The sequence below is a fragment of the Nanorana parkeri genome, unplaced genomic scaffold (assembly GCF_000935625.1).
Source record: "Nanorana parkeri isolate BGI_ZX_2015 unplaced genomic scaffold, ASM93562v1 scaffold586, whole genome shotgun sequence".
Classification (NCBI taxonomy): Eukaryota; Metazoa; Chordata; class Amphibia; order Anura; family Dicroglossidae; genus Nanorana; species Nanorana parkeri.
The window spans coordinates 1,272,028-1,293,015 of record NW_017306854.1 but is presented as its reverse complement, the minus strand read 5'-3'; the positions used below and the strand labels follow the sequence as shown (position 1 = coordinate 1,293,015).

At 38.3% G+C, this 20,988-nt stretch overlaps 1 protein-coding gene across 1 annotated transcript in view; it reads left to right on the top strand.

The window, feature by feature from the left end:
- Positions 1–20,988, top strand: part of CSMD1 (CUB and Sushi multiple domains 1) — an 880,549-nt gene that overhangs the window by 504,594 nt on the left and 354,967 nt on the right. Inside the window, exons 10-11 of the mRNA XM_018562582.1 lie at positions 12,522–12,625; positions 13,515–13,627. Of these exons, the coding sequence (XP_018418084.1) occupies positions 12,522–12,625; positions 13,515–13,627 (217 nt within the window). The remainder of the gene's footprint in view (positions 1–12,521; positions 12,626–13,514; positions 13,628–20,988) is intronic.

The following is a 20,988-nucleotide window of genomic DNA, read 5'->3' as shown; positions in this document are numbered from 1 at the left end:
TCAATTAAAGGTTTATGAGTGTGTAGAAAGGTTTAAAACTGGAAGAACATTCTGGTCGCCATCAACATTGTGCACACAAGACCACAACAACAGAGTGGATGCCTTCATTAGAGAAGAACAACAGATAACAGTGTCTCAATTGGCGCACATTTGGATATCCCATGGATACACATTTACCATAGTGCATGATGACTTGGGATACAAGAAAGTATGTGCACGATGGGTTCCCAAACAGCTTACTGCACAAGCAATAGTGGGTGGAGGTTGTGGACCGGTTCTTGAGACAGTATGAAGAAGATCTGAGTATTCTGGAGAGAATTGTCATCGACGACAAGGCATGGGTGCACTACTGTGACCCAGAGAGCGAAAGACAAAGCATGGACTGGGGACATCTGTCTTCTCCAGCACAAAAGTCAGCCCTATGCCAAGAAAATCATGTTAACACTATTTTGGGACATGAAGGGGACTATTCTGGTGCATTTTCAAGCACACAGGCAAAAAGTTAAAATGCTAATTATTGTCAATTGCTGTAGCCCTTAACTTAATGAATTTGGCAAAAAAATACTATGCAAAGAATACTCAATCACCTGCAGGGAAAAGAAAAAAAAACAGTATTTTTGTTAGCATGAGATTGGATGGTGGAAGTCAGTAGAGTTTCAGCTCATTCACTAAGCTAAGAGAAAATTCTCCTGCAAAGTGAAATTTTCCTTGCAAAGTGAACAGCCTACTTACCTTTAGTAAATCAACCGATTATCTTGTCCTTCGACAAATCATTAGTAAAAATCTGGAATATACGGTTTAGTTTTGGGCACCAGGATATAGGGTAACTGGAGAGAGTGCAGAGAAGGACAACTACAACTGGGTCATACATAACTTAATACATGTAAATTCTGGATAATGAACATTTATGATAATTGTCATATACTGTTACATAATAAAATTAAATGTATGTCAAGCCAAAATAATTTTGTATAGGCTCTGATAGGGGGGAGAATTAAAATACCTGTTAGGTTTGTATTGCCATCCAGGGCTCCTTTAGAGGGATTTACTCTCACTTCCTCTCTTGCTCACAATGATTTTACCAGACAGGCGGTGGGGAAAATATACAAGGACACACAGAAAAAAAGCCTTTCCCTACCCTGCTATACAAAATAATTTTTAGTTCCGTCTGTGTTGCTGTTGGAAAGTTATGTTCACTTCCTGCCTGGTAAAATGCTATCAACAAGGCAGGAAGAGGGTGTAAGGTCTCATTTACACTAAACAAAAGTGCAGATCTCTAAGAGAAATAGAAATGTAAGCAATCTCATAAGTGTAACATTTGCATTGTTCTTATCTATAAAAACTCCATGCAGAAATATTTTAACTGTGATACTGAATGTTGTGTTTAAATCTTAAAATGCCTGTGTTGGTGTACATGGGAAAAACACTGGTCCATTTAAATTTTGCTTTTAAAGGCACAGAAGCAACATCAGGGTAAGAACCACAGCCAGAAAAAGTCCATAAATCAGGGAAAACCTGTAGCAGTACATTTCAGCACAGTATGGAACACACAAGCTCAGGGGTGTGGTGATTAATTAGTCCCACCTTTGTGCTACAGTGGATACAGAAATCACCTGTTATTGCAAACGGAAGCATTTTTACTTTGCAGGGTGTATCCTGAAGGTGCCCACTCACCTTGCGATAATCGTACGATAATCGTGGGAAATCCCGTGATCGTACGATTATCGCAAGGTGTGTGGAAGGCGTACGACCTCTGCTACTGTAAGGTTGCACGGCTTTTATCTTATGAACATGTTTGAAAACCAAGCGAGAATCGTAAGATTGTCGCCGTGTGTGTGTGGCATGTTCGTGCCCCATTCAGCGGGGCAGGCTTGCAATCATCGCAAGTACGATCTGCCTGTCCAAGATAGGGAGATCGTACATTTTTTTAATTACTACTGGTCCCTTACATGCTAATGAGCATTTTTTTTATTTTTCTGGTTCTTTTTATTGGTATTCTTTTTTTAATATATTGCGATTGTATATTAATTAGAAGTAGCACAGCGTTGTACATATCATGCCTTGTTTGACCATTCTTGCTGGCACAGGTCCCTTATTTTCAAACATGGGCTTTATTACGTTATGCAAATTTTAGGGCTTAAAATGAGCAGCAATCTGATCTCAAAATAGCATGAATATTATGGTAAGTTTCATCTATTAGAAGTTGTATATATATTGAAATGTTCAGGGCGGTTGAGATCAATAGTCAGCTGTAATTTATTAAGCAGTCTTTATTTTGCAAAAAATGGTCAAATATAACAGCTTGTCTTCAGCACAACGACACAACAGATATCACTTCTCTTCACTACTAATTAATCAGTGGCTAGACACCCCAATAAGTGTGTCCAACACCAGGGTTAGAGTCCCAGCCAGCTCCAGCAGGTTGCAACACAGGCCCATGAGCCCAGCAGCAGTGTCTCAGCAATCAACAGTCCATAGCTTAGCACATCCATGTGTCCAGCTTCTGACACACTTTACAGACAGCTGCAGGCTGACTTCCTGTGCTCTTTAAACCACTCACAGCAGGTGGGTTAAACCTTTCCATTCCACAACCTGTTTTAACATCCCCTCAAAGGGACCATTGCCTAAATAGCAGTAAAATATGCCATCCATTTAGGACCCATTCCTGGCATCTTGTACATACCCCCCCCCCCCCCTTTGTAGGCTTTCACTACCCCCCCCCCCCCGCCTCGACAAGGAGGCGTCTGAGGCAATGTGGGACATTTTACAATGTGCCCTTGACTAGGGCATCCACATTTTGGTGACTTTTCCCCAGGCTGTGTTCTACCACAAACTTGAACTCTTGCAAAGACAAAAACCACATAGTCACCCTTGCATTTGTGTGTTTATGTTGTCTCATCCAAGTTAATAGTACATGGTCAGTCACTAGCCGAAAATTCCTACCAAGGAGGAAAAATCTAAGAGAATCCAGAGCCCATTTTATGGCTCCGCATTTTTGTACCACAACTGCATAGTTTTTCTCGGCAGGCGTTAACTTTCTACTGGGAAACACTACTGGATGTTTATGCCCATTGACTTATTAGGCATTGACAACAGCTCCTAGCCCTTCACTGGAGGCATCTGTTTGAACAACAAAATCCTTTCTCCGCTTTGTCATTACACTGAACCATGACAGACTTTTTGCCTTTTGTTAAGTCAGTCAGTGATACTGCAATATTGGCAAAATTGGGGACGAACCGTTGGAAGTACCCAACTATGCCCAGGAATGCTCGCACCTGCTTATTTGTTACAGGGCAAGGCGGGGCCAAGCCTGGATGGCTTCTATCTTGTTCATTTGTGGTTTGGCTAAACCTCTACCCACAATGTACCTCAGGTATTTGCCCTTCTCCATTCCAATGGTGTATTTCTCATGGTTTGCTGCGAATCCTGCTTATCTTAACAAGTCTAATACAGCCTGTACCCGGGCAGATGTGAATTATTATTATTATACAGGATTTATATAGCGCCAACAGTTTGCTCAGCGCATAACACAATCTGTACTAAAAATGACTATATCATCAAGATAGACTGCGGTGTATCATTGATCAGGGCAGAGAGATTTATCCATCACCCTCTGAAAAGTGGCTGGAGTACAGCCCAAATAGCATTCTCTTGTATTGAAAGTGACCCTCCGGTGTAAAAAATTGGCTGGTCCTAAAATTTCTATTCGCTCGTCCACTCGGGGCATGGGATATGCATTGAACATTGATATCTCATTGAGTTTTCTGAAGTCATTAGAGAACTGCAGAGTCCTTTTGGGCTTTGGCACTAAAACAATTGGGTTTGATACTGACTACTCAATGACACTGAGCTTTAGCATTTCCAGAATTTCCTCAGCCCCACCTTTCCTTTGGGCCTCGGGAATATGGTAGGGTTTTACATGGGGCTCCATAACAATATACTGTTCAATGACATTGGTAAGACCTGAAAGCTCTGACAATATGTCCTTATTCCTCTGCAGAAAGTCTTTTACCTGCTGAGTTTGCTGTCTTGACAGTGTGGGAGCAACTAACACTTGATTCTCCCGTACAGGGTCCCTGAAGTAGCTCCAGCTAAAGCAACTACTTGCTCTATATCTTGAGAATGTTTTAGCAGGTTTACATGATATATCTGATAAGGCTTCCTCTTTCCCGGTTTATGTATTTTGTAATTTACTTCACTGATCTTTTCTGCCACTTGGACCTTGCTATTTGGCCAGAAATTTACTTTCCACCGTGGGTATAAGTACAGCCACCTGGTCCCCAACTTGGAACTGCCTAACCTTAGTGGACTGATTGCACACTCCTTTCTGTGCTTCCTGTGCTTTCTGTAGATGCTCCTTCACTAGGGGCATTACCTTACCAATTCTCTCTCTCATTTGAGTGATGTGTTCCACCACTTTCTTATGCGGTGATCACTCACTTTCTCAGGATTCTTTAATTATGTCAAGTAACCCACGAGATCTTCTGTGTACACCAATTAAAATGTGGAAAACCCAGTGGATGCTTGAGGTACCTCTCTGATAGTAAACATTATTGCTGGGAGTAAGCAGTTCCAATCTTTACCCTCTTTTTGTACACAACTTTCCTGATCATGGATTTTAACGTTTTGTTCAATCTCTCAACCAATCCAGTCTGCAGATGATAAACAGAAAGTGCGTAACCATTTTATTTGGAAGAACTTATACAAGTCTGCCATCTCCGTCGACATAAACGGTGTGCCCTGGTCCGTCAAAATCTTCTTAGGGAACCCTGTTTATTTAAACATATTAAATAGTTTTCAGGTATCCTTTTTTGAGGAGCTCTTCCTCAGAGGTACCTCGTGGCATAATCGAGCACCACCGTGAGCCAATTTCATCAAGGGCCCCACTGTATCCATAGTGATATGATCAAATGGTACTTTAATAATAGGTAGGGGTACAAAGGGGTTCCTAAAATTTGACATTGGAGCAATTAGCTGACAAGTGGGACAGGAAGCACAATACCTTTTTTTTTTAAATTGTTTATTTTTTTCAGATTTTTCAAAGGTTTACAGAATAGGTGGGAGAAACAGTGCAGGGAGGTATACAGATTCAATTTTTTGCATGTAAATAACAAGAAAATCGATTCAGTGTTTTTCAAAACACATTATATGCGTGCACAAAAAAATGGAAGAAGAAATAATCAGGGGTAAAAAAAGAAGAAACTGAAAAATACCTTTGTGAAAGGATTACATGCAGTTAGGAATCAATCAATATCCCTGAATACACAATTGTGTATCCAGGGATAGTGATTATTTTTGTAACTGCATGCAATCATATCACATACAATTACATACGGTATGCAGGTGTGTACATGCAGTGGCTGTCACCTGATCATGAACTTGAATGGGTGTCAGTTGCTGCATGTAAATGCCAGATTAGGGATTCCTGCTGCAGGAAAACGCAAGTTTGTGACACAGGAATCACTAATCGCACCTGAAATATAGGGGACTCCCCCCAATCCAATCCCCCCTCACACATAATAATAGACTCCCTCCCCCCCACACACACATAATACACTTCACCCCCCCCTTCCAAGCCCCCCCACACACATTTAATACACTGCCCCCCAGCACATATAATAATAAACTTCCCCCCACATCCTCCCAAGCCCCCAGAACACATAATAAACTCCCCCCTCCCTCCCAAGTCCCCAGCACACATAATAAACTTCCCCCCACATCCTCCCAAGCCCCCAGAACACATACTGTATAATACACTCCACCCTCCTTTCCTTCCAAGCCCCCTCACCTGCTTGCATTCGTGCAGGAAGGAGGCACATCATCGTTCCCTGGTGATCTAGTGGTGATTAGTAAGGTCAAGTGCTGACCTTACTAATCATCCATCATTCGGCTGGAGCTGACAGGAGCAGCTCTGTGGTCTGCATCAAACAGAGATGCAGACTGTGTAGCTGCTCCTGCAAGTCAGGCACGTAGTCCATGACCATGTGCCCGACTTGTCAGCTGGCTGCAAGCCACATAGTACCACCTCGCGGGCCGGTACTTTGAGACCGCTGCTCTAATGTGTCATTGTGAGCAAGATCAAGTACCATATATCTAAAATGATGGGAAACCAACAATTGCTCTAGAACCTCTCCCTGGACTTCGGTAACTCGATACAGCAAATCACTATTGACGGCAAAGTGAGGAAATCTGGTTTTGGCTTCAGTAACCTGGGCTACCCCATTCATAACTGTAACCTGTTCTCTGGCATTTTTTAAGGTGGGGTCAACACATTTGGGAGGTGCCGAATGCACCCCTTGATACCTCCAGGTCAGGATTCACTAGATCAGAGGAATCCTCCTCTTCAGACATAACCTGAAGTGGGGAGGGTGCCTCTACATCCTCCCCAACCATGGCCTGTACAGTAGGAGGTCTCCCCCCTACCCCCCCTCAGCGGTCTCCTGAATTTGTAGGTCTTCTATAACCAGTACAACATTTTTTAGCATCAAAATTGTAAGTGCTTTCAACAAAGTCAACATTGTTTTCATGAGTGTGGGGTTCTCCCTTGTCCTGCTCTGTGGGGGAGCCAGCAACATCTGTAAGTTCTCGGCTTACATGCTCCCACTGTTTAACAAAGAGGGGATAATCCCGTCCCACTATGATATCATGGATAAGGTGTGGCACCACCCCAACCTCCTGTGTAACCATACCACAAGCTGTAGTAATTGTTACTGGCACCAATGGGTACCCTTTAGTGCCCCAATGTATGCAAACCACTTTCAGAATTTTGTTTGTGAGTAGATTGTGGCGTCTGTACAGTTTTAATCCAGGTCATCCAAAAACATGTAATGTTTCTTTATATAGTCTGCATACACAGCTTTTTTCTGGCTTTGCCCGCTACCTCCACCAGATGTAATGTTCAGGGCGGTTGAGATCAATAACCAGCTGTACTTTATTAAGGAAATAGTCTTTATTTTGCCAAACTGATCAAATAAAACAGCTTATGTTATCAGCAAAACGACAAAACAAATAGCACACCTCTTCAGTACAAATTAATCAGTGGCTCACTACCTCGCCCAGCAGCAGTGTCTCAGCAATCAGCAGTCCATAGCTTAGCACAACCATGTGTCCTGCTTCTACCAGACCATTGTCTTAATAGCAGGGAACTACACCAACTACCCAGGACCCATTCCTGACGTCCTGTACAATATATATCTATATAGCAGTTCAATGTTTTCTGTTTGTTTGTCTGTCACCTTGAGAAAGGAGTCATGAGAGGCCTTCCCCTGTTTTGTTGAGGCCTCGGTAAACAACTGGGGCTCATTATGGGGTGCAGGCATTTTTTATTTTATGGGCAGTAAAAACCAGAAAGGGTTTGTAACCCGTCAACACTTTATCCAAAACTGGAAAAAAAATTGCTGGACATAAACTTTCAGGGTTCTATCCAAATCTGGTCCATTCAATAGTTATATGAATATAATTTGATGGACAGGAGCTGTATACAGTATATGCAATGTGAATAATAGTATCAGATTAATGGTTGCCCAATTATATTGTCAGATGGAAACTTCTTAAAAATCTGTGTTAAAGTGTATATCAAGCCAGAAACTTTTTTATATAGTTTTGGATAGAGTGGGGAAGGAATAGAACTAGGGATGCACTGATACCGGTTTTTCGGTATCGAGTACAAGTACTGATATTTTTTTTCTGTACTCGCCGATGCCAAATACCAACACCAGAAGCCCCATTAAGGAAGCCAGGCGGCGTGTAATGACTCACCACCCAGCTTCCCGATTAGCAGGAAAGCCGTCTTCATGCTCCCTCATCACCGGGTAACGAGGAAGCATGGAGCTGGCTTTTTTGGTCAATCAGGAAACAAGGGGTTGTTAAACAAAGGTCATGGGTAGGTCCCCCAATGTTATGTGATTTTGAGGATGAATTTGAAAAAAACAATTCTTCAAATTACATCTTTCAGAGATGCATTTAAGATATATGTGGTGCTACAGAACAGTACATCTTAACTCCAGTAGGTCCCATCGCACTCCTGACAGGATAAAACCCTCAAATATTGGGTGGGTGCTGAGGTGACTGCAGATGCCTCTCCAAATCAGTAAGTATGTAGTAGAAAGTCACTTGCACTCCAACTTGATTTTCTGTCAAGCTTTATTGACAAAGGTTTTGTCACATTGTATATCGACGTTTTGGAACCGTGTGATCCCTTCTTCAGGCAAGTATACACTTTGTTTGCCTGAAGAAGGGGCCACATGGTTCTGAAATATCGCTTTACAATGTGACACAATCTTTGTCAATAAAGCACTGGCAGAAAATCAAGTTGGAGTGCGAGTGACTTTCTACTACATACAGAACACTACAATTCTCCAGGATGGTGTCAGTGACATTCTAATCTGGCATTACACAATTTGTGTGTGTAATAATTTTTTGACATTTTAAATTATTACTTGACTTACATCAAGATAAGCCAAAAATATAGCACATGCATGCTGCACATTAATCATGGAAACCTTTTTAGTTGGCTGCATTTAAAAAAAGAAGATGAGCCACTTGCTTTATCAAGATATAAAAATGACAATGAATTATGTCAGAGGCAAGGGCCAGAAATATTGTGCAGTCAACACTGAATCAGTTAGAGTAGAATACATTTTTTTATATGTATCAGATTCTCAATGAATTAATATGTCACATACATCATACATTATATTACTACAAATTCTTGTAGATCACATTGTCAAAACCACATCCCCATTTATCTTTGGAGGGAAAAAAAAGTAAAAGTTAGATTTCTTAGATTCCATTAGATACACAGTATACACAATAGTTCTATGATTAAAAAAAACTATTCTTCTTTGGAGTGTTCAACAAAATAATAACAATTTTAAAATAATGTATTGTTTATTGTTTTGAAAATGTTTATGGTTTAGGGGTCAAGCAGGACCTGCTCGACCCCTACTAGCCTCTGCCACTCCCTTTAGGTTTCCCAGGCATAAAGACAACAGGGATTGCTTAAGTTTATTACCAATTTTGGCAATGTATTGAAAAAAACTAATGCAGAGCTAAGTGATTCATAAATATGCAATTATGTGAAAACATTAAAACAATCCAGAAGTTGAAAACATTTAACTAAATAGTCCTAAAAACAGGAAATAATATGCTGTATAAATAGTCTTCCTCCACTGTGTGAATAAAGTGCCATTTTGTGCAAATCCTCACAAGTAGTGAAAAGGTTGGTATTTGATGAAAGAACACGTCCCAGTACATTGGACCCTTAGGGAGTAAGGGTGGGCAAATCCTCCCTAATGCACATTATGAGCCTAACAATAGGAGACAAGGAAAGAGGGATACATACATCATGTAAAAATATATTTAGAAAATATATGGCCTTCCCCCTCCCTCCAAAAAAACAGCTTTTTTATGCTAAGATTATCATGGACATAAAATGCTTTTCATCTGAAGCAGCTGTTTTCAACAATTCCAGCAGAAAATGTTAGGCACTGCTGGTCATATGAACCTGGGGAACTGGTGTATTGGATACATTTGGCTAACTACATTTGACTACTTACTACTGGCATCCAAATTGGAGAAGTATACAGATGCTGAAAACAATAGCTAAAAAGTAAGGCTGTCAGTTAAATGTCCAGTTTATCTTGGCATTGAAGCATCAGCCTCTCACAATGTTCATATTACATCAAAACTTGCTATACAACTGAAAATGTATATGGCAGTAGCCTGCTAAATTGTATGAAACACTCAATATATCATACAGCTCGCTACAGTGAAATGCAACCTTACTAAGGTTTTGTCACATGCAGTAGCTACACGGTATGCTTTTATCGGTTAAGACTTAATTAGAAAAAGCTCCCATCATACTATCATGTAGGCAACAAAGCCATGCCATAAACTGTCCACGGGCGGTTACATGTTAAAAAAAACACATATGGGGTTGATTTAATGTTAAACCACATTTTGTTATTGTCTATGAGCACCTTTTTGAACAGGATTTCATTTGAAGATTTAATTGTAAATGTAATTTGAACACATTGCAAGATTTGTTCTATTTAAATTTGTTTGACCAAGTGTGGTAAAGTGAATGGACATCTGTTCATGTGTCTTTAAAGATTTAATCCAAAAACGATTTTCTTTCATTATCAACATGATACTTTAATGCCAGAAGGACTTCAGCTGCCATTGCTAACATCACAGAGCTTCAGAAATCTTAGAACCATTGAAACATTGAAAAGAGCAGTTAGCCTAGACAGTGAAAAACATTAAAGGCAAGGAAGTGTAACAACCCTGATGGCATTAGCTATGTTTACTGCAAAAAAAATCCTTAATTAATTAGTTCCACATTTTTAGAATTCTAAAGTTCAGTCACAACAGAGAGCATTGCGTTCTAAAGACCTAGCAGGTCATGATATCTTTAATTCATAAAGCCAATGTCAATCTCTTCCAATACTGAAATTAAAGACTGATAAGCTCCTCAGAAGGCTAATATAAAGTTAATGAACGAAAAGTCACTCTTTACTGATGCAGAATAATCAGACTGAAAGTGTCCTCACAAAGAAGTTTTGAAAATAGAAATTGCACACAAAAGCTGGAACACATGCACACATTTGTTTATAGCATTAACTTAAAGTTAACCTATCAGCTATTTTAAAATTACTTCATATTAGTCTCAAGTAAGTTCATAAATTATATCTAAATCTTTAATAGATATTGCATGCAAATCTAATTTGTATTTTTGAATGATAAACTATATCTGAATCTAAAACCTTTTTTTTTCCAGTAGGTAATAGGTAAGACCGTTATCCTTATTTTGTTTTTGCTTCTGTGTTTCATTGGTTTCACTTCATATTCCTGTAGGCACAACAGCAAGTAGGAGGAAATCACTTCAAAGTTAGTTATTGCTCCCCATACAGTAACTTTCCAGTGCTACCCCACTGCCTGATTTACCACCAGAGCCTCTGGAAATCTGTATGCATCCATCAGCTTTCTGTGAGTTAGTAATTTCACAGGATTAACCAAGCTTTGCTACTTGACAGTAACCAGGCCTGCCTATTGGCCACTCAGGTAACAAGTGCTTTGTTGGGAAAGGCAGGGAATGTCACAGTGAGATCTGCTGGTGTCTTCCATTACATAAACTAGCCGGAAAAACCTTATTTTATGCAGATTTAGATTTAGCTTTACTTTGATTTAGCTTCACTTTCTGCTAGGGGACTGACTTGGGTTAAGCCCTTCCAGCATGTAGGCTACAAGTCCTAGAAAAACAACACACCAAAGACTTTAGTATTTTTTAAATAAATTATTGTGCTTCCTTCACTTGCTTTTTAACAGAATGCTCCCTACAGTTTAGAGGAGCTGTCTGTAGGTGAATCAGTGGCTGCAATGCTTAAGATAAGTTTACAGACAGGTAAACAGTGAGAGAAGCAAGAACCAGGTACTAGATAGTAGATACTGAGCAGTCAAAAGTCAAAAGTAGATACTTGCGCTGCTGAAATGTGTGACTAGTATTATCTTTTAACCCCTTGCTGCTGGCATGTTAAGGGGGTTGTAATGGCAGAGGCTGATAGAAGGGGTTCTTGATTATGCAATCACTGTGATTGCATGCTTTGTGGTGATGTGGTCCTACTGACTCTTGATTGGTGGTGGTTGATTGTGAGCTGATGGTGGCAGCTCAGTCACAGTTCTGAGGGTGCCAATTAAGTGCACCAAGTTAATTGGCACCCTCAGAACACAGTGGCCCATAAATGTGGTAGGTCAGCATTAAGCCTTGTCTCCATGCTGCCACATGCATGAGGTCCACGGAAAGTATTTAAGAATGCATTATTACATAACAAGGAATTATGTAGATAGTAACTCATTAGGCAACTGTCTACACTGATGAACTAAAAAAGTATTTAAAGGTAAACTACAGTCAGAATAAAAAAAATCAGTAATCTTACAAAATTCCTGTCTACACTGATGAACTAAAAGAGTGTTTAAGGGTAAACTACAGTCAGAATAAAAAAAATCAGTAATCTTACAAAATTACAGGTAGGATATATGCCCTCGATACAAGACTGCACAGTAAAGTATGTAATTTGTACAGTACAAACATACATTTTTTACAAAAATCTTTTTTTTAAAGCTGTGTTTAAAAAAAGAATTACTTTCAGGGCTCTTATTAATATTGCAGACAAAGGTTACATCCTCATGTCTAAGTGCACACCAAACACTGATCCCTTATCTGCCATGCAATGATGTTTCCCAAAGTGTGGTGCAATGGTGGGATTTACCTTCAATGCAGGAGGAATACTAAAGAGTTGATTATTTTGTGCATGACTACATCGGGAAAAATATACTTACCTTACTGCCAGCTACTATTCAAAGATAGAGGAAACATAGTTAAACTGTAGAGGCTGAGATTTTGGTACATGATTTGAACACACTTTGGGAGACACCTCTGTACAACAACTTTTTCGGTGAAATTGCATTTAATATGTATGTGAACTTACAATATGTGCAACATTATACATTTCTGCACACAGGTGATCAAGATTTATTTTGAAGTTTTTGAGCTAGAAAGAGGCTATGACACCCTAACTATTGGAGATGGTGGAAAAGTAGGTGACACACGATCAGTTTTATATGTGTAAGTATAATATTTGTACAGCTTTGTAATCAACTTCCTCATTATTTGTAAATTAACTTCTATTAACCTGCCTACATATTCTGCCATGTAATGTGCATTACAGTGACACTAAACTCAGGAGTTAAATCTTAAAAATGCATTCAATTACACTTTCCTTCCTTCTGGAGGGTGGCTATTTCTCTTCCCCCATGATGCCTGTGTGTGTTGTAAAGTAGCCACCTCTCCAAGTTCACTCCCATGTAAAGTAGCCACCCTCCAGAAGGAAGGACAGTGTTGGCATGAATTCATAGATGATTTGAGAATCTATAGCTCAGTGATACACAAATAAGCTAAATTTTTTATTATTAGTTAGGGTACTCAAATGCATTTTTAAGGTTTTACTTCTGAGTTTAGTGTCACTTTTAGCATGCATTCACTGGAACTCCTGCTATGTAACTTCCAACACCAGTGGTGGGTCCTTCCTTAAGGCAAAGCAAAAGTGATCAGAAATAAAGTCTCAGCATTTGCCAGAAACCAATTTGTGTTAGGTCATTGATTAACATATCCAGTGAATGGCAAGACAAAATGCAGTGGTAACAAATGAGACCAGTATAAGGGCCCAAAAGAGCCAGTGTTGCGATTTAAAACAACCTTAAAGGTATGTTTTCATTTCTGTGCCTGTTCTAAATTTATATGCTATCATTTTTACTAGTCGTTGCACAAAATCACATTACATAGCATAATTCCTTCAGCAAATATCTGAAATGGAAATCTAAAGTTGCAGATACAACTTAAAGGCTTTAATAACACATTGATATGTGTATATTAACATGTTTATGTCTTAATAACTGTATGTAGTGTATATATGGGCATTTAAAAAAAAATGTTTTTTTTAAATTGTGTCATACAGTCTCACAGGTTCCAGTGTACCGGATCTTATTGTTAGTATGAACAACCAAATGTGGCTGCATTTACAATCAGATGACAGCATTGGATCTCCAGGATTTAAAGCAATTTATCAAGGTCTGTTTAATATGTGTTTAATGTGATTACAAAAATAAAAAAGTAAAATGTTACCTATATAAAATAGTACACAAATAAATTTACTTTTATTATTATGCTGATTTTATCATATTATGTGTGATAAGATATAGTGGATAGACATTTTACAGTAGAAGAAAATACAGCTGCCGTATGACAGTATACTATTTTGCCGGTGTGCTATATAGTATATTACATGTTTGAAGGATGAAACCATATTCATGACAACTATGGAGCCAGTAAAGGTAATATAAAGTCACAAACCCTGATCTGTATGCTAGAGTGAGGTCAGTGACTTAAAAATCATGCATTAGATCAGCATAACTACCAGGCAGCTGGTATTTTCAGACAGAAAGGTCTGCAATGAGAGCCTACATATTTCTCTCAAAGGGTTCCTTTAGAGTCCCTATTATTCGGACTCTTTTCATAGTATAAATTTGGGATGTAGATGCAGGTATACTCATAATTTTGTGCTCTAGTGCTCTAGTTAATTTTATTTATTAAACGGAGCGCTGTTGGTCTGTGTTAGTACTGAAGTATGCATTATTTAACTATATTATTTCTAGTGGCCAACCTTAGGACCCAAAAACCTCAGGCTACTGTGTTCAAATGCATATTCAGTATGTGCTCTGGGAGCCTAAACATGGTCAGTTATGCTATGCCAAATTATCTAGCAGTAATTACTGGTGGCCATATGATGATTGTGAAAAATTCCATTCATTATTACAATGCAAGTTAACAATGCAGAGGTTAATACAAATGATTGAGGCAATCTGCAACCAACTGAGTAAACATTTAAAGCCACAGTTTCCACCCTTGTTTATGAAAGGAAACATCAAGGTAGAATTATGGGCAAAGATATTGCTGACTTGTATTTCAAGGTGCAAGCTGTAGGGCTGATTCCCATAACTATCCTTCACTGCTTGTCAAGCCAATGGCCTGGAGAGGGCATCTGCATTGAAAATGCTTGCCTGCTTTTATGTATGCTTTTGTCAGTGAAGTACCAATTATTTGTTTACCGTGTTTACCAATTGTATATTCAATCAGATGGTGATAATAACAACTGGAAATTTGTATTACTATGGTAATAATCTGCCAATATAATGCACACATCTAGCTTTGATTCCGTTGTTTGATGTATTTGTTTCTATGGTGACAAATAGAGACTATTAAGTTTCAAAAGGAAACTGGAAAATCATGCTTATTGAATGTACATATGAAATTATATGTGTAAAAGTGTTAGCCAGTGACAATGTATGTTACCTATACATGGCCAACTGTTACAGTTAAAATAGATACGTTTCCATACAGATTAGAACTTTTTCTTAGGCATTGAACAATGGAAATGGAGATGCATACTATAACATTTTTAATCTAAAGAGATTAGGACAAAGTGTTAGCTAAAGCTCTGTACACATGGAGAAATTTCGGGGGGTTTTTTGTTTAGCCTGTGAGCCTGAACAAAAAAATATGACATATTCCATCGTCTATGCTAACAGCATGAGTGAATTAATCTCCCATTGTGTACATTGTATTTTGACAGTGGTGCCCACTTTAGAATCACAGAAATTATAAGTATGCTACTATGGCTTTCAAATTTCTCTGTATATTAAAATATAATTAGAGATGGCTGCCCACTCTTCTTATTTTTTTCAACTATTTGGTGTAAACTTGACTTCCTCTTCTTCAGTAATTTTCTGCAAAGGTAAACAATAGCTTTTCTAGAATCGACAGCCTGGTGTATTTATAGAATGAATGAATGAACATGTAATATGTGAATTGCATGCTACCAGAACAAGTGGCAAAGTACTGTAGATCAGAAAGCAGAGGGGTTAGAGTGTTTGTTGTAAATAATTGTCTTTCTATCTTTATAATTTAGCTATGAGAAAAGCATGACATGATTCCACATTACAAAATGTAATAATTCATTAATTGATTGCCTCATTAAATGTTTTTGGTTGAATTTAAATCTTAATGTATCTCTGAGTTTTGTGACTCTGTATCAGACCACTGTGTTAAAAGTTGTGATTACACATTTTATACTGTAAGTGGTAGCTTGATAACATTTCTTGGTGCTTGTAATGTGTACAAGGAAAGTTGTAATATTAGAAGATTTTGTTGCTAAAACTGCAATTGCAAACTGCAATGTTACTGAAAAATGTACTTGTTTGCGTGCAGTTCCTCAATAACACATAGCAAGCATAATTAAAAATTAATTAATTATGGGTATGAGGCAGCCTTTATTTAGCCCTAACACTTTCTTGTAGATTTTTAATCCATATCTTCCAACCTAAAGCCATGTCGACAATTTGACTATACTCTGATAAACTCAGGGCCAGTGCTAAATTATTTTGCGCCCTAGTCAAGACCAGCTACTGCACTCACCAGCCCCTCCGCTGCGCAACCCCCCTCCCCTCTGCGGGTGGCCCCATTCTCCTGCCAGATAGCCTCCGCAGGCAACATGTGGATGTAATTTAATTTGAAATAGGCAATAGCAGACTGACTATTGAAAATACACCCACTGAGAAGAGGAGTAGACCTGAGAGAGAAAGTTGCCTCTCAGTTCCGCTCCTCTGCTTAGTGGGTGTGTGCAATAGCTAGCCTGCTATTGGCTTTTGCAATTTTAAAAAGACGGGGGTGACATGGGGGGGTGATTGAGGCTGCACCCTAGGCACTGGCCCTGGATGAACCACTAACATTTTAGACCCTAAAAACAAGACAGCTAGGTGGTATAATGAAATCACAGGTTTTGATCTCACACTATAAAACTAACACTAGATTAGACATGTGCCTTATTTAGTTCTACCTTCATTGATGTGGAACATGATTTAGCTGGATCAGTGTGCTTTTCCTTTCAAATAACTGTCAATAAAACAACGAAAAAGACAATACTGGCGCCCCCGGTTTGCAGAACGGTCCGGCTGTAAAGTTCGTTAATACACCATAGAGGCAGCTCCCACCGGTCAGAAATATCTTTAAAAATAAATATTTCCAAAAATAAAAATCCCATATTGGTTGGGGCCGTTTTTCCAATCTTTAAAAGATGTATAAATTATGTTTATGTATATATATAAATGGATGGTACGAATGTATGATTTAACATAGTCATTTACCAGGATGAGAGGACACAGTGTGTATTTAAATATATGTGGATATTTAAAAGTTACATTTAAAACAATACATTTAGAAAATTTAAATTCCGTAAGGACTATGTCAAAGAGGCTCATCGATTGTTGTCCGATAGTTCCACATATGCCAAATTAGATGGAGATCCCACAGCTGTATATAAGGGGCAACTCAACACCCTTCTCAGAGAAGCCAAGGATAATGGTGTACTTTCCAAATCTGAATCACAATTTTTAACTGTGGGCCACCCTTGTGTGCCGTATTTTTATCATATACCTAAAATCCATAAAAACCCATCATTGCCCCCTGGGAGACCAATTATAGCTGGCATGGATAGCCTCACTTACAATCTAGCCAGTTATATTGATTATTTCTTTCAACCACTAGTGTGTGAAATACCCTCCTTTGTGAGGGACTCTAGCCACATCCTGGAGATTTTGAAACCTTACAACTGGAAGGAAGGCTACCTTTGGGCCTCCCTAGATGTGGCATCTTTGTACACCTCTATCGAGCGCCAACCAGGTTTAGAAGCAGTACAACACTTTCTGATCAAATCAGGGTCCATCAATTCCTCCCAAGCAGCGTTCATCCTTAAAGCTATTGAATATACCCTAACCCATAACTATTTCACTTTTTTGGGTGAACATTATGTCCAATTGAAGGGTACGGCTATGGGAGCCAGGTTCGCTCCGAGCTATGCAAATCTTTTTATGGCGTGGTGGGAACAACAATACATTTGGACTAATAACCCATTTGGCAACCCGTTACATTGATGACATTATTATTATTTGGGAGGGTACTGAGACTGAATTTTTGGACTTTGTTAAGTATTGTAAAAAGAATCCCTTCCAACTGGATTTTACTTATGTGGTAGATAAGATTTTTTTGGTATTCCTTGATTTGGAGCTGAGTGTGGACAACAAAGGAGAAATTGTTTCCAAAACGCATTTTAAGCCTTCTGCAGGTAATTCATATTTACATGCAAGAAGTAGCCGACACACTAAATGGATCAAAAATGTCCCGGATGGGCAATTTGGAAGATTAAGAAGGACTTGTACTCAGGATTCTGATTATGCCAAACAAGGAGAGATCTTAAAGGAAACATTTTGTGATAAGTTGTACGACCAAACCCTTATTAACAAAGCTTTTGAAAAACATCAAGTGCCCCCCCCCCCACACAATGACGAAGAAAAAAAAGAAAATACTTCCAGATATCAAACTAGTTTCTGCACCCAATATAACAATGCAGCTTTTCGCATTGGTCATGTCCTAAGAAAACATTGGGGAGTACTAAAAGAAGATCCATTCTTAATTACATCTCTCCCCAGGGCACCTCAAGTAATTTTTCGCAAACCTAATGACCTGCGCAGACAGATAGCCCCAAGTAAAATAAAGACCCAGAGGGGTTTACATCTGGACCAGGGAATATTTGGTCAAACCGGTTGCTATAGGTGCAATGCACCAAATTGTGGTGCCTGTGCCTATTTTTGGCACAGAAAAAAAGTGGTGGAGGGACAAAAAGGGAAAGTGTTTCATATCAAACAATTTATTAATTGTGCATCTTCCTTTGTTATTTATGGAATTCTATGTCCTTGTGGCAAATTATATGTGGGACGTACCATTAGAACTTTAAGAACGAGATTTGGCGAGCACAAAAGAAACATAATTAAAAAAGCTGATGACCATTCAATACCTGTACACTTTTTGAATTTTCACAACCATAGTCCTGAAGGCATGAAGGTCTTTGGTATTGAACTAATTTCATCAGATCTGGACGAGGGGAATAGATACAAAAGGTTATGTCGGAGGGAGGCATTTTGGATTTACTCATTAAATAGTCTTTTCCCCATGGGACTCAATGAAGGGATAGAATTGGCATCGGCTCTGTGAAAACAATGTTTCCACAATTATGTTTCTTTAGGCCCTAACTAATTTTTATGTATCCATACATAAACAAAACCTCTTTGGATACCTCATAAAAACAATTTTTATCCTTTTAGATTAATAAAAAGGTTCTTTTTTATTTATATGTATCAAAAATATTACCATTGGCGATCATGACCCCTTTATCTCATGCTAATATTTGTCCTATAGTGATCCCGTTAACTTTTACAGCACCAGCAGCTTCAGACAATTAGAATTGTATTATCCACTATTTTTTAATTTTTTTAAATGTATTGTTTTAAATGTAACTTTTAAATATCCACGTATAATTAAATACACACTGTTTCCTCTCATCCTGGTAAATGACTATGTTAAATCATACATTCGTACCATCCATTTATATATATACATAAACATAATTTATACATCTTTTAAAGATTGGAAAAACGGCTCCAACCAATATGGGATTTTTATTTTTGGAAATATTTATTTTTAAAGATATATGTTGATATTGGGGGCCTAAAATCAATCATTTTGACCTGTCTATTTACACCAACACTGGGGTCCAAAATAAATGACTTCTCCTCTCAGGTGAATGCACACCATATGAATCAATAGGTCAATAGAGATATATATGTGCTAGGGCATTAACCATTAACGTATTACAATTGTATCCACATTGTATGATCCTGTTGGCTATATAGTATCAATTTGTCATTATGTCTGTTTATTTAAAGTCTGTTATATTCATCAACTTTTGAGGTATTAATACAGTTGACTGTTGTCTCCTTATAAATACCGCAATGGGACTATATGTATGCTGAGTATATTTCTTGATTTGAATTTCTATTAATTTCCACTTGTCTGTATTTTGTTGCAATTAAGTGAACAAACCCCGAATGTGCATGAAATACAAAGTTGCCAGCGGGCTCAGATGTCAGGCTGCGAACACTAGAGCGCTTTAGGTCTGATTTAGAGGATTCATTCCTCGATACCTAATAGCTTTATCTTTTTCTTTTGAAATCTCTTACTAAATTTAGTCTTTTGTATTCACAAACACCTATTACCCTGTATGGATAGTTCGTTCCAAACATCATGAGATAGTAATTTTCCAACTGAATAGGTTAATGACCAGGTTCTACTAATAACAGCCGTCTGCCTGTCAGACGGAAGTCAGCAAAAATCTTAATTACCGGAGATTGGCTCAAACACCATTGTCAAAGACAAAACCTTGTGATTGGTCATCTTTTAAATAAAAGAACAGGACTCAGGAGAGTTTCCTTAGGTTCTTATGAAGGGGGCGTGCCCCTGAAACGCGTAGACCATTTTAAACTCACGGGAGCAGAGGACGCTGATTTGGTGATCCCTTCAGACTTCCCCTGCTGGAGATTTTATATTTCATCGTTTCTTTTATGCTTGCAACCACTGACTTTTGTGTAAGTACAATTTTAGTTGCGTGTTGTACTAATAAATAATCCTTTTACACTATGGAGGCGCTCTGTTTCGCAACTGTCAATAAAGTTTTGTGGATTCTTCAAACTCACATCTAGAGCACAATCTGTGGTGAACAAAGATGATTTTCTAAAGAAAGTTGGATGTCTCTCTGTAATATCCACCTAAAGGTTCTGTTAAATTAGCAATTAGGATACTGAAATACTTGTTTCTATTACATACTTTAACTGTTGTTTTCATGTGTCAGTTGGGTAGTTTATCACTTTAGTTCTTGTATGTCAATGTAGATTCCATTCATGTGTTGAACATTTCTTGAAATATATCCACAAATGAGTCAATAAAAGCTTTTCCGTCGCTGGATTTATTGTATGTAAAAGGATGATACAGATACATCCCGTGTAGTAAATAATGTGAAGAATGAAACAGCAATCTTCAAAGTTATTTGCTAATTATTCTTTTATTTGTGCTTACCTAAGCAAGGCTCATGACCTTTGTTTACTATCAATTATGCACATTAATTAAACTACTAGGTTTAGAGAGCTTGCTTATTTAGAAATAAATGGTTCAATCAGACAAAGATCAACTTAACATGAAATCATAGTTGATGATCTGTAGAGAGGAAAATACATCAGCTGACCTGGCTGTTAACTTAGGACAACCAATACATTTCAAAGCAAGTACATTCAGACACCAAGCCAAATATAAGTCCAAGAACTGCTAGATGCCAGGAATAATATAAACACACATAACACTAAAAACCATTGAGACCTGACACCAAGCAGAATACATACACCAAATCAATAAATGGCAAGCAGACTTTTAGAAAACAGCTAGTATAAGTCCCTGCATTTGGCATGGTGTTAAATAGTATAAGGTGTGTT